Below are 11,018 nucleotides of genomic sequence, written 5' to 3' on the forward strand. Positions count from 1 at the left end.
CCTTCAAAAACTACTTTGCTTGTTTTATCTAAACTGCTTGTGCTGTTATACACTTATTCAAGAATAATTTTTATTAGTAGTAATGTATTATATTATGTATTCTTTTCTCAAAAGGCAATTAAACATGACTTTAAATGGTTTAAATTGCATTTATTCTCCATGTTTGTGTAGAGTTTTCATTGCATTTACAATATTTTGTCCTGCAGGTGCTGTCAAAAAAGTGTTGTTTCAGGTCATTCGAAAGAGTGAAAGTATTATGAAGCTTTCAGTTCAGTTGATTGGAGCTTTGAGAATATTAATTTCCCTCTAATTTGCTCGGAAGTGTGCCTAAATGAAACAATGAAAAAGGGGTTTTCAAAGATGTCTTAGTGGTTATGTGAAACTTATTGTTATATTGTCTTGTATAAGGAAGTTTGAGGGAAAAGCTCTTGAATTGTGAAAAACTAAACCCTTTACTTTACAATGATGTTGTAGACATACCAAGTAAACAACATAACTGTCTAATAAATCTAATAAAATAAAGCCGATTAGCCTTTTATGAATTACAAAGATTTTTTTCTTGAATTATTATAAAACATTTTTGTAGAGCAAAGCCAAATAGCCTTCCAATGAACGCTTACTTTCTTTCTAATTACCAACAAACAAAGGGAAAAAAAACTTAATAAACAAAACCAACTAATCTAATAAATAAGTAAGAAGCATTACTTGTATTTGTATATGATAAAAAAAAAATCAGATTACTGTATTGTAATGTTTAAGAAAATAATGTAAAAAAAAAAAAAAAAAAAAAAGGGATGTTGCATAAAAGGACACCATTGAGTAATACTCTTTCTGGTAGCTTGTGATGACTTTAAAGAACTTGTTTGACCACATTAGTGTCTTTAATGTTGTTATCTAAAAGTGTGTTAAATAAACTGATATTAGCACTAGGTTTTTCCTTTAGCCCAGCTATCATAACTCATATAATCATAGTGTGACACAATTTGGCCTTTTTAGTCTCTTCCAATTCAGTATCGCTGTCTTAATTGGGTTGTCAATGTTTTATTTTTATATTAGATCATGTTGAGACTTATTGGAAAGGTATAGGGAAAACACTTAAGGGAGTAACAACAAAACAACCTCTAATTCAAAACACTTCATTATATACAGCGAAAGAGATAAAATCATGATGCTTAACAAGGAAACAGAACCCGTTTATGACGTCAAAGAATGGAGAATTCTCTTTTCTCGTAAGTGAACGGCTTTAGACAATTAAGATGTAATTATCTCCAGCAACAACAGATCTAAACATTCCTCAGCTATGAGTTCACTGGAGGTGATGGGATGGACCTCCATCACGTCTCAGATTGATCAGCTGCTGTAAATGATATAAAAGCGAGAGAGACGACCTACAGATACATCAGTGAGATACATCACACACTCATCTACATCATGACCTTCACCATCTTCTCCATTACCTGCCTTGCCCTGGTGGCCTCTGCTCTGGGTAAGTGTCTCCTTTTGCAAGAATAATGGTAGGAAAATAAAGAGTTTTCTGTCTCATTCTTGTCTCATGAACAATGTGTTGTGTTCTGTAATAACAGGTTGTGGAGTGCCTGCGATTAAACCACAGACGATCGGCAGCAGGATTGTGAACGGACAGAATGCTGTCTCTGGTTCTTGGCCCTGGCAGGTCTCTCTTCAGGTAACGTATTGGTTTCTCAAACATTGCGTTGTTAAAAGAGTAAATGTCATGCTTTCAATACTTTTACCTTTGAAACAGCTCCCCAATGGTTTCCACTTCTGCGGAGGATCCCTGATTAACCAGAACTGGGTTCTCACTGCTGCTCACTGCTCTGTCACGTAAGAGTCTTCAACCTGAACATTACATACAATAGAGGTTAACAGATCTGTCTGCTTTATTTTAATCTTTTTTTTTCTGTTAATTGTCTCTTTATCTCTATTATTAGGGTTGGATATCACAGAGTCATTCTTGGAGAACATGATCGTGGCTCCAATGTTGAACCCATCCAGATCAAACTAGTTTCCAAGGTAACAATATTTACTGATTTCAGAGATGAAAAATCAGAGATCAAGTGATAGTGATTTTCATCAACAACAAAAATACTGATTACCATTCTTTAATCAAAATTGAAAAGCTGAGGCTGTCTATATGTGTACTTCAAAAAGTTGGCAAAATTAAGTTTTAGTTTAATCATGCACTTAAAATTCAGCATTTAAATAATATCTTAATATCAGTACAATGTGTTTATTAAAGCATAAAACAACGGCACAAATTAAGAATACTTGCATCTTCGGTTAAGACATTTTAATTTTTTTGAAATAGATATAATCATGAATCTACTGTTTGTGTCTGTGCAGGTCATCACCCATCCGCTCTACAGCAGCACGAGTTTCAATAATGACATTGCTCTTCTGAAACTGTCGTCTCCAGTCACATTTACTCCTCGTATCTCTCCTGTATGTCTGGCTCCATCAACCATCAACATTGTGCCTGGAACCCGCTGCTTCACCACTGGCTGGGGCCAGACTGCCACCACAAGTAAGTTACCTGTAAAAGAGAGATGAACTTTAAGAATTATTGCATGTCTGATGTTTTTCTCTTCGTAGCAAGCCCTATGATCCTGCAGCAAACAGGCATCCCCATCACGAGTACTGTTGTGTGCAGACAGATCTGGGGTCAGAGCAGAATTACTGATGCCATGATCTGTGCTGGAGGAGCTGGAACCTCTTCTTGCAGGGTATGTGAAAACAGATCAAGGCAAACACATTATCATACAATTCTTGCTGATGTTGAGCCTCAAATGTGTGTTTTGCACAGGGTGATTCTGGTGGTCCTCTGGTATGTGAGAGTTCAGGGGTCTGGACTCTGGTGGGCTCTGTGTCCTGGGGAAGAAGCACTTGTGACACCCGTTTTCCAGTAGTCTACGCCCGCATCTCTCAGCTGCGCTCCTGGATCGACAGGACTATCACTTCCAACTAGGGCACTAGTCTGAGCATTTACCCACCAAGAGAATCTAATGCACATTTTAATTGTTATTAATAAAACAGTTGATCTCTGTAGATTTTTTTTTCAGAGTTTAAACCAGTCTGTGGTTCCTGTCATCTGTTACTTCATGTTACTATTTTCCTGTTTCAGCTTTACAGGTAATGAATCTTTTAATAAAAGAGAAATAAAAAAAGAAGAGTGTTGATGAGTGAAATTATTTATCTGATTTTACAAGTGTACTGAGACAAGTTGTCATTATCCACATTGTATTGTAGCAAAATTAAATATACATTTAATTAACATGTTAATGTTAATGGAATATATAATTTAAATTTGCTATTTAAAAAATGTCCTTCTAACAGATAACAGACAACAGTGATATAAGATACACCAACAGTGCAGACAAAACTAATAGATACTACATTTGAGAGTTATGTTCACACAGCTTTTTTACAACCAAATACTAAAGTATGTAGATTGATAAAGACTGATAAAGTCAGCCTGATCACATGACCACACTGAACATTTCTTTTTTCTACATGGTGCTGAAACATGAGTTTCATCAAAAGATAAATTAACCTGGATAGAAATTACACAGACAATCACTAAAATTAAGATAATTGTAATTGAGTTTACTTGTGACTGTATTTGCAGTGGTTTAGGGTAGCTGTGCTCGCACTGGGGTGTCGGTCAGAACACAGGAAGCATGAATGATAATTGACAGTTTCAGTCCAAGATGCAGCAGGTGATTAGCACAATGATCAGCACAGCCAGACCATAGGGCATTATTCATAATCTTCACAGTAGCTATACATGAGGTAGACCTAAGTGGTGGTTACGCCGTGCATTATGGACAGAAAACATTGCTCTTCTCAAATTCCTTTGCTGGTTGTTGTACCGTCTGAGCTGTAGCTGGCTGATCTACATTGCAAAGAACTGTAGCCAGTCTGGGTTTGAATCTGGGGTCTCTGTTTGAGTCAACTTTCTTTTTGACTCTGTCTCACTGAGTTCTGTTGCCTCCAAAACTATCACTGTCTTGGCACAATGACTCAAACTTCAGCCATGTTGCTAAATCATTTAATGAGTGCACAGCACCCGGTACATTACTTACACTCCTCCTGCATGTAGCTCAGAAGGTAATTTAGTAAGAAGTCATGCTACATGGGAACCATTCAGGCATGAGTCCGCTTTGAGGCATGCTTCCATTAATTTTAGATGATCAATTAGCACCTGGTATTTGAACAGCTCAGTTGCATCTTCTGGCAACAAGTTGCACAACGCTAATTTTAGGCGGGTAAATTCACCTGGATGTCGATGGGTGAGATAAGGTATGGTTGGCTGAGGACCTCTGTAGGTTATCTCCTGCCTGCTTACACTTGTCTGCTACTCCATGGGGTTGGGAACGGGAGGAAACAGTAGATTTCAAAGGTGTTGATGAAGAAACTTCAGCTGCAAAACTTTTAGGGTAATGACTCTGAGTAGCTGGCTGAGTAAGGCGAGCTTCAATATATGTAGCATTATGGTGTTCTCTACTATGTGGTGTAGAAAGTACCAGGAGCTGGTACTGGATGTAATTGATGGGCTGGTTGACAAATGGGTCTCTCTGCCTGTTTATAGATGGTTCTAGGCGAGGGTACCGGAGATAATGGCGCTAGAGGTGGTAGCTCCAGGCATGGGTGAACTGGGCTGGGCCGGGCTCCCCACAGCATCTTTCTGGATTTTTAACCTTGAAACCGGTATTCATGCATACTGGTATTCAAGCATACAATTTCCAGCTCGAAGGACCAAAATTGTAATTGAGTTTACTCGGGACTGTATTTGTGGTGGTTTAGAGTAGCTGTGCTCACAGCTACTCTAAATGTGTCAGTCAGAACACAGGAAGCATGAATGAGAATTAACAGTTTTAATCCAAGATGCAGCAGGTGATTAGCACAATGATAAGCACAGCCAGACCACAAGCCATTACTCGGTATAATCTTCACAGTAGCTATACATGAGGTAGCTTTACAGGTATAAGTGAGTGTGGTGTGTGGTCATTAACACACGACTTGAACATATATATCCGACCAAAGCAAAGTTAAAGGCAGTCCGTCCGTTCGCTCAACCGTAACTGAAAATCACAGACGCGCACGGCAACCTCTGATCAGATTGGATGTTCCTTCCCAACAGTTATAGTCATGTTTTCTGAATAAAACTTTCGTCAGATTGCTTCATATTTATCTACACATTAATGACCTCAATTTATATTTAAATTAACTGTATGACTTACTTAGGATCTTTCTAATATATTGTTTAACCTACTTTAAGAGGGCTTGCTAGTACTTTGTTTTTTAAATGTATAAAAATACATAATGAGCTCAAATTACAATACTGTCATTACTGACATTATCATTAATATTATAAAATGACTTCAAAAGGAAATTCTCCTTCTGTCAAATGCAGAACGTTTCATAAAGCTGATTATGGAAAACACTTCAAAACCACAACAAGCCGTTGTCACTTAATGTTAGAGAAAATGGTTGATTGATGCAAGCTCTTTGTGGTGTTTATGATAGACGTCCTACAAAAACTACTTTGCTTGTATTATCTAAACTGCTTGTGCTGTTATACACAGAACATTTTTTATTAGCAGCAAAGTGTATTTTGTATTCTTTCCTGAAAAGGCAATTAAACATTACTTTAAATTATTTAAAGAGAGAGGGATCCAGAACATCCTTAGCGGCTACCCATGACCTCTCCTCCGGTTCGTAGCCCTCCCAGTCCACCAATATTGGAGGCGACCCCCTCTCCTACGGGAGTCCAGTAGCTCATGCACCAGATATGCGGGGTGTCTGTCAATATCTAGGGGAGGTGGTTATTCTGTGGCTTCATGGCCAGGGTTGGCTCCTGGGTGGACCAGTTTCAGCAGGGAGACATGGAAGGATGGAGAGATGCGGTAGTTAGTAGGAAGCTCAAGTTTGTACGTCACATCGTTGACTCTTTCGAGAATCTTAAAGAGACCAACGTACCTTGGGCCGAGCTTCCTACTGGGCATCCTCAGCTTGATGTCTTTAGTTGAGAGCCAGACCAATTGTCCAGGTTGGTAGGGTGTGTGGGCGTCGACTTTGATTGACTTGAAGTTCCTGAGTGCAAATGGCTCTCTAAAGGTGAACATGAGCACTGTCCCATACCCTCTCACTAGATTAACAGAGGAGGGAAGTATGGGTTCATGGTCCGGAGGATTAACGTGGGAATCGTAACGCCTGGAGAGAGCATCCGCTTTACCATTCTTACTGTCGGGACGGTACGTAACAGTGAAACTAAAACATGTGAAAAAGAGGGTTCAAGCGCTTCACACTCTTGATATACTCGAGTTTCTTATGGTCAGTAATCCCCTGGAAAGTATGCTTGGCCCCCTCTAGCCAGTGCCTCCATTCCTCCAGAGCTGCTTTCATCAATAAAAGTTCCTTGTTTCCCACATAATTACTTTCTGCTGCAGATAGCTTCCTGGAGAAGAAGACGGCACAAAGGTGCAGCTTCCCTGTTGTCTCACACCTCTGAGAAAGCACTGCTCCGATTCCGCAGTCCAAAGCATCTACCTCGACGATGAATGGGGAATCAGGATTGGGGTGTGTCAAGCTAGGGGCAGAAGTCATCAAAGCCTTGGCTGGCTTCTTTGGTCCACTTTTTTTGGTTTACCCTTTAATATTGACGTTAGTAATGATGCAACGGTACTATAGTTGCAGATGAAGCGATGGTAGAAATTGGCAAACCCTAAGAATCGCTGTAGCTCCTTGATTGTCGTGGGTTGTGGCCAGTCAGTAACAGCCTGGACTTTTCTTTCATCCATTACTCCATGGTGACTTACATAATACCCCAGGAAGGAGGTTTGCCGGACATGAAATTTACATTTTTCGGCTTTAACATAGAGCTGATTCTCTAAGAGTCTGGTTAGTATGGTTCGTACATGATTGACATGGTCAGATTCAGATTTGGAGTATATAAGAATGTAGTCGACATAGGCCACTACATAACGGTCAGAATGGTTTGACTAATCAACCTGAATAATTTTTGCCCATATGGTTTGAAGATTATCAAAACCAATATTGGTGAAAAACAGACAAACCATCCAGAACAACTGTGTCCATTTGACTTGGCATTAACCAAAGAATCAGAGGAAAAACTTATTTGCTTCTAAACGATAAAGGGCTAGTTCACCCTAAAATAAAAATTTGTCTGTGTTTAACTCACCTTCGAAGCTTTCTTCTTTCAGACAAATCCAATCAGAGTTATTTTAAAAATGGTCCTGGCCCTTCCAAGACTTTCCATGGGTATAAATGATGTTTGACGTATACACTTCAGAAAAAGTTAAACAAAGTGTGCTTATCTGTAGTAAAACGTACCTCACACGGCTTTGAGGGAGGAATCCATGTGTTTTTATGAGATAAATATCCATATTTGAAAAGTAATAAACACTTTCTTCTTACTTCCTGGCTGTGGTAAGAGTAAGACGTTGTGCCTCTGAGAAACTTAGGAGCAAAGAATACAAAACCAGTCTCCTGTTGGCTTATATAAAAATCTTTCCAATCACAAAATGCAATACGTCTGACATCATCTATCAGGACTGTTTCTGCATACTACAGTCAGCAACAGGGAAAAAAAATGCATATTTATCAAAAGTGCATGAATTTGATACAGGAGACATTTACCCAACCAAACCTAAAAGAAAAAAACACACACACACGCGATCACATGACATTGCAACTCACTCACCAGATGCCATAAAAAAACTTGATGCATGTGTTTTTACCAAAATAATTCAGCTTACTGTAGCCATGTTTTTGCATTCACAGTATTTTTCACCAGCAGGTGCTGCCAGAAAGTGGTGTTTTAAGACGTTTCAAAAAACTGAATCATTTTGTGAAACATTTGTTCAGTTGATCAATGGCTTATTTGTTTTCATCTAGTTTGCTTGGAAGTGTGCAAAAAAAAAAACTAAGGAGGGGTTTTCACAGCATATGTAAAATAGCCTACTTAAAATTTTGTCTTCTCTACTTGTATGAGCAAGTTAAAAAATAATATCAGAAAAGAAAAGCAGTTTGCTGTATCATAATGCTTTTTTTTTTTTAAAATAATGTAAATACTGTCAGCGTAAATCTCTTTGGCAGCTTGTGATGTCTTTAAAGAGCTTGTTCAATGTGTTTTATTGTCCTCCTTAATGTTGTTATCTAAAGTGGTGTTATGAAACTGATATTAATGCAGCATTTTACTTTAGCCCAACTCTCATAACTGATATAATCACAATCCCACAACTTTAGTCCCTTCCTTTTCAGTATAGCTGTCTTAAATGGCTTAACCAACTTTGAATACAAGATTAGTTTATTGTGACAGATATATTTAAAAAAATGTGTCTGTTTTAACGCTAGTGGAAACACTTATGAAAGTAGTTTCCTTGATAAATTGAATAACAATTTCAACACAGAAAGAACAAAAAGAACTTCTAATCCAAAACACTTCATGACATACAATGAGAGAGTTGAAATCAGAAGACTTAAAGCCCTTCGTGATGTCAAACAATGAGGAATTCATCCTCTCTGCACGTAAAACATCAGCTCTGGACAATAAAAATAAAATCTGTCTCCAGCGACAGAAGATTTAAACATTCCTTGGCTATGAGTTCACTGGAGCTGATGGGATGGACCTCCATCACGTCTCAGATTTATCAGCAGCAAATGATATAAAAGCAAGAGAGATGACCTACAGATACATCAGTGAGATACATCACACACTCATCTACATCATGACCTTCACCATCTTCTCCATCACCTGCCTTGCCCTGGTGGCCTCTGCTCTGGGTAAGTGTCTCCTTTAGTTTGCAAGAATAGTGGTAGGAAAATAAAGAGTTTTCTGTCTCATTCTTGTCTCATGAACAATGTGTTGTGTTCTGTAATAACAGGTTGTGGAGTGCCTGCGATTAAACCACAGACTATCGGCAGCAGGATTGTGAACGGACAGAATGCTGTCTCTGGTTCTTGGCCCTGGCAGGTCTCTCTTCAGGTAACTCATCTGTTTTTCAAACACACATTTGTCCCTCTTTTTAAAAGTAAATGTCACATTTATAATGCTTTTGTGTTTAAAACAGCTCGCCAATGGTTTTCATTTCTGCGGAGGATCCTTGATCAACCAGAATTGGGTTCTCACTGCTGCTCACTGCCCTGTTGTGTAAGAGTCTTTAATCTGATCATGTTGGTTAGATACCCTGTTTGCTTTCTGTTGGTCTTTTATCTATTGATTTCATCTTTATCTTTCTTTTAGGGCTGGCTCTCATCGCGTCATTCTCGGAGAACATAATCGTGGCTCCAATGTTGAACACATCCAAGTCAAACAAGTTTCCAAGGCAGCATTTTAATGATTTCAGAGAAAAATAAGAAAATTAGATATCTATGAGATATTTTCTTGTAAAAGCTTTCACTGGTAGCCATTCAACTATTGTTTGTGTATATGCAGGTCATCACCCATCAGTTCTACAACAGAGAAAACTATAACAATGACATTGCTCTTCTGAAACTGTCGTCTCCAGTCACATATACTCCTCGTATGTCTCCTGTATGTCTGGCTCCATCAACCATCAACATCGTGCCTGGAACCCGCTGCTTCACCACTGGCTGGGGCCAGACTGCTACCACAAGTAAGTTACTTGTAAAACAGAGATCTTCAAAATGAAAAGAGAATGACAACACATATGTTCACTGTGCAATGCAATGTGTCATGATTTTTTCTTTTTTTTTAGCCAGCCCTCGGATCCTGCAGCAAACAGGCATCCCCATCTTGAGTCCTGCTGCGTGCAGACAGATCTGGGATCAGAGCAGAATCACTGATGCCATGATCTGTGCTGGGGCCTCCGGTTCCTCGTCTTGCCAGGTATATGAAAACAGATCAAGAAGAAACACATTATCATATCAATGCTGCTGTTGTTAAGTGTGAAATGTGTGTTTTGCACAGGGTGATTCTGGTGGTCCTCTGGTGTGTGAGAGTTCAGGGGTCTGGACTCTGGTGGGAGCTGTGTCCTGGGGAAGAAGCACTTGTGACCCCCGTTTCCCTGCGGTCTTTGCTCGTATCTCTCAGCTGCGCTCCTGGATTGACAGGACTATCGCTTCCAACTAGAGCACCATTAAAATGTAATATCATTGACCTCTGTTGGTGTTTTTTCAGTCTATCTACAGTTCCTGTAATGTGATGGTTACTTCATGTTACTGTATTCTTGTTCCAGCTTTACAGATATTTTAATAAAAGATACATTTAAAAATTAAGTGTATTGAAGAGTGAGCTTAATGTTCTTAATGATTAAAAGATTCTCTCCTCCATCCACAATGATGAAACCTGTGATATGTTTAATCTGATGTTTATCACTTTTCTTTTATTAGAATAAGACAAAGACTAATATTAGATACATCTTTCATTAGCCTGTAAATTAATCTAAAGCCATAGTGCTAATTATTATTGATTATTTAGTGTTGTAAATTCATACCGCTAGCACTGTATCTGAAGGATCATCTTCAGGATATTACACGTAATGACACTACTCAAATGCCTTCTTGACGAAAAATCAAACTTACATATAGGAATATGATAAAACCATATTGTTTGGAGCTAGATGGTTTTTGGTGGTGTGACAAATGTCTTAAGCCTTTATACCATCACAACCAAGGGAGGTTGAATGACAAACACCTGCAACTCATTCATACTTGTATTCTCTTCTGTGCCCTCGCAAGGTTCAGCAGAATGAATTATCTGCTAGGGAAACTCCTCATAAGTCAAGTCAAGTGGCTTTTTATTGTCATTTCAACTACATATAGATGTGCAGTACATAGTGAAATGAGACAACGTTTCTCCAGAATCTGGTGCTACATGAAGTCACACTTACAACAAAATACACAATACAAAAGAACTCACATACTGAACTAAGACAGTGTCTTAGCCACATAAAGTGCAAAGTGTGCAGACTAGTGCAAACAGCAGGGGAGTAGAGTCCAAATCCAGTGTGCCAACT

The 11,018-nt window shown here is 38.7% G+C and overlaps 2 protein-coding genes across 3 annotated transcripts; both read left to right on the forward strand.

Annotated features, from left to right (window-relative positions):
- Positions 1-1,341: 1,341 nt before the first annotated feature.
- LOC122358428 (chymotrypsin-like protease CTRL-1) lies at positions 1,342-3,185 on the forward strand. Its single transcript, XM_043258228.1, has 7 exons — positions 1,342-1,486; positions 1,584-1,684; positions 1,763-1,842; positions 1,950-2,031; positions 2,362-2,542; positions 2,611-2,741; positions 2,822-3,185. The coding sequence occupies exons 1-7, from the start codon at positions 1,432-1,434 to the stop codon at positions 2,981-2,983; spliced, it is 792 nt and encodes a 263-aa protein (XP_043114163.1). The 5' UTR covers positions 1,342-1,431; the 3' UTR covers positions 2,984-3,185.
- A 5,562-nt stretch (positions 3,186-8,747) lies between these two features.
- On the forward strand, positions 8,748-10,132 carry LOC122358430 (chymotrypsin-like protease CTRL-1). Of its 2 annotated transcripts, none has more exons than XM_043258231.1 (7): positions 8,748-8,823; positions 8,925-9,025; positions 9,111-9,190; positions 9,284-9,365; positions 9,476-9,660; positions 9,763-9,889; positions 9,971-10,132. In XM_043258231.1, exons 1-7 carry the CDS (start codon positions 8,769-8,771, stop codon positions 10,130-10,132), a joined length of 792 nt encoding a protein of 263 aa, XP_043114166.1. In that variant the 5' UTR covers positions 8,748-8,768. The 2 variants fall into 2 exon arrangements, with proteins under 2 accessions (XP_043114166.1, XP_043114165.1); XM_043258230.1 differs by having other exon boundaries at positions 9,476-9,656; positions 9,759-9,889.
- The last annotated feature ends 886 nt before the right edge of the window (positions 10,133-11,018 follow it).

This window comes from Puntigrus tetrazona, chromosome 15 (assembly GCF_018831695.1).
Source record: "Puntigrus tetrazona isolate hp1 chromosome 15, ASM1883169v1, whole genome shotgun sequence".
Lineage (NCBI taxonomy): Eukaryota > Metazoa > Chordata > Actinopteri > Cypriniformes > Cyprinidae > Puntigrus > Puntigrus tetrazona.

Bases quoted from the DNA above. Each gene is read 5' to 3' on its own strand.
- LOC122358430 (XM_043258231.1), top strand. From the start codon at position 8,769: ATGACCTTCACCATCTTCTCCATCACCTGCCTTGCCCTGGTGGCCTCT. The intron at 9,026-9,110 runs GTAACTCATCTG...TGTTTAAAACAG, and splicing joins CCTGGCAGGTCTCTCTTCAG to CTCGCCAATGGTTTTCATTT. The intron at 9,661-9,762 runs GTTACTTGTAAA...TTTTTTAGCCAG, and splicing joins CAGACTGCTACCACAAGTAA to CCCTCGGATCCTGCAGCAAA.
- LOC122358428 (XM_043258228.1), top strand. From the start codon at position 1,432: ATGACCTTCACCATCTTCTCCATTACCTGCCTTGCCCTGGTGGCCTCT. The intron at 1,685-1,762 runs GTAACGTATTGG...CCTTTGAAACAG, and splicing joins CCTGGCAGGTCTCTCTTCAG to CTCCCCAATGGTTTCCACTT. The intron at 2,032-2,361 runs GTAACAATATTT...GTGTCTGTGCAG, and splicing joins AGATCAAACTAGTTTCCAAG to GTCATCACCCATCCGCTCTA.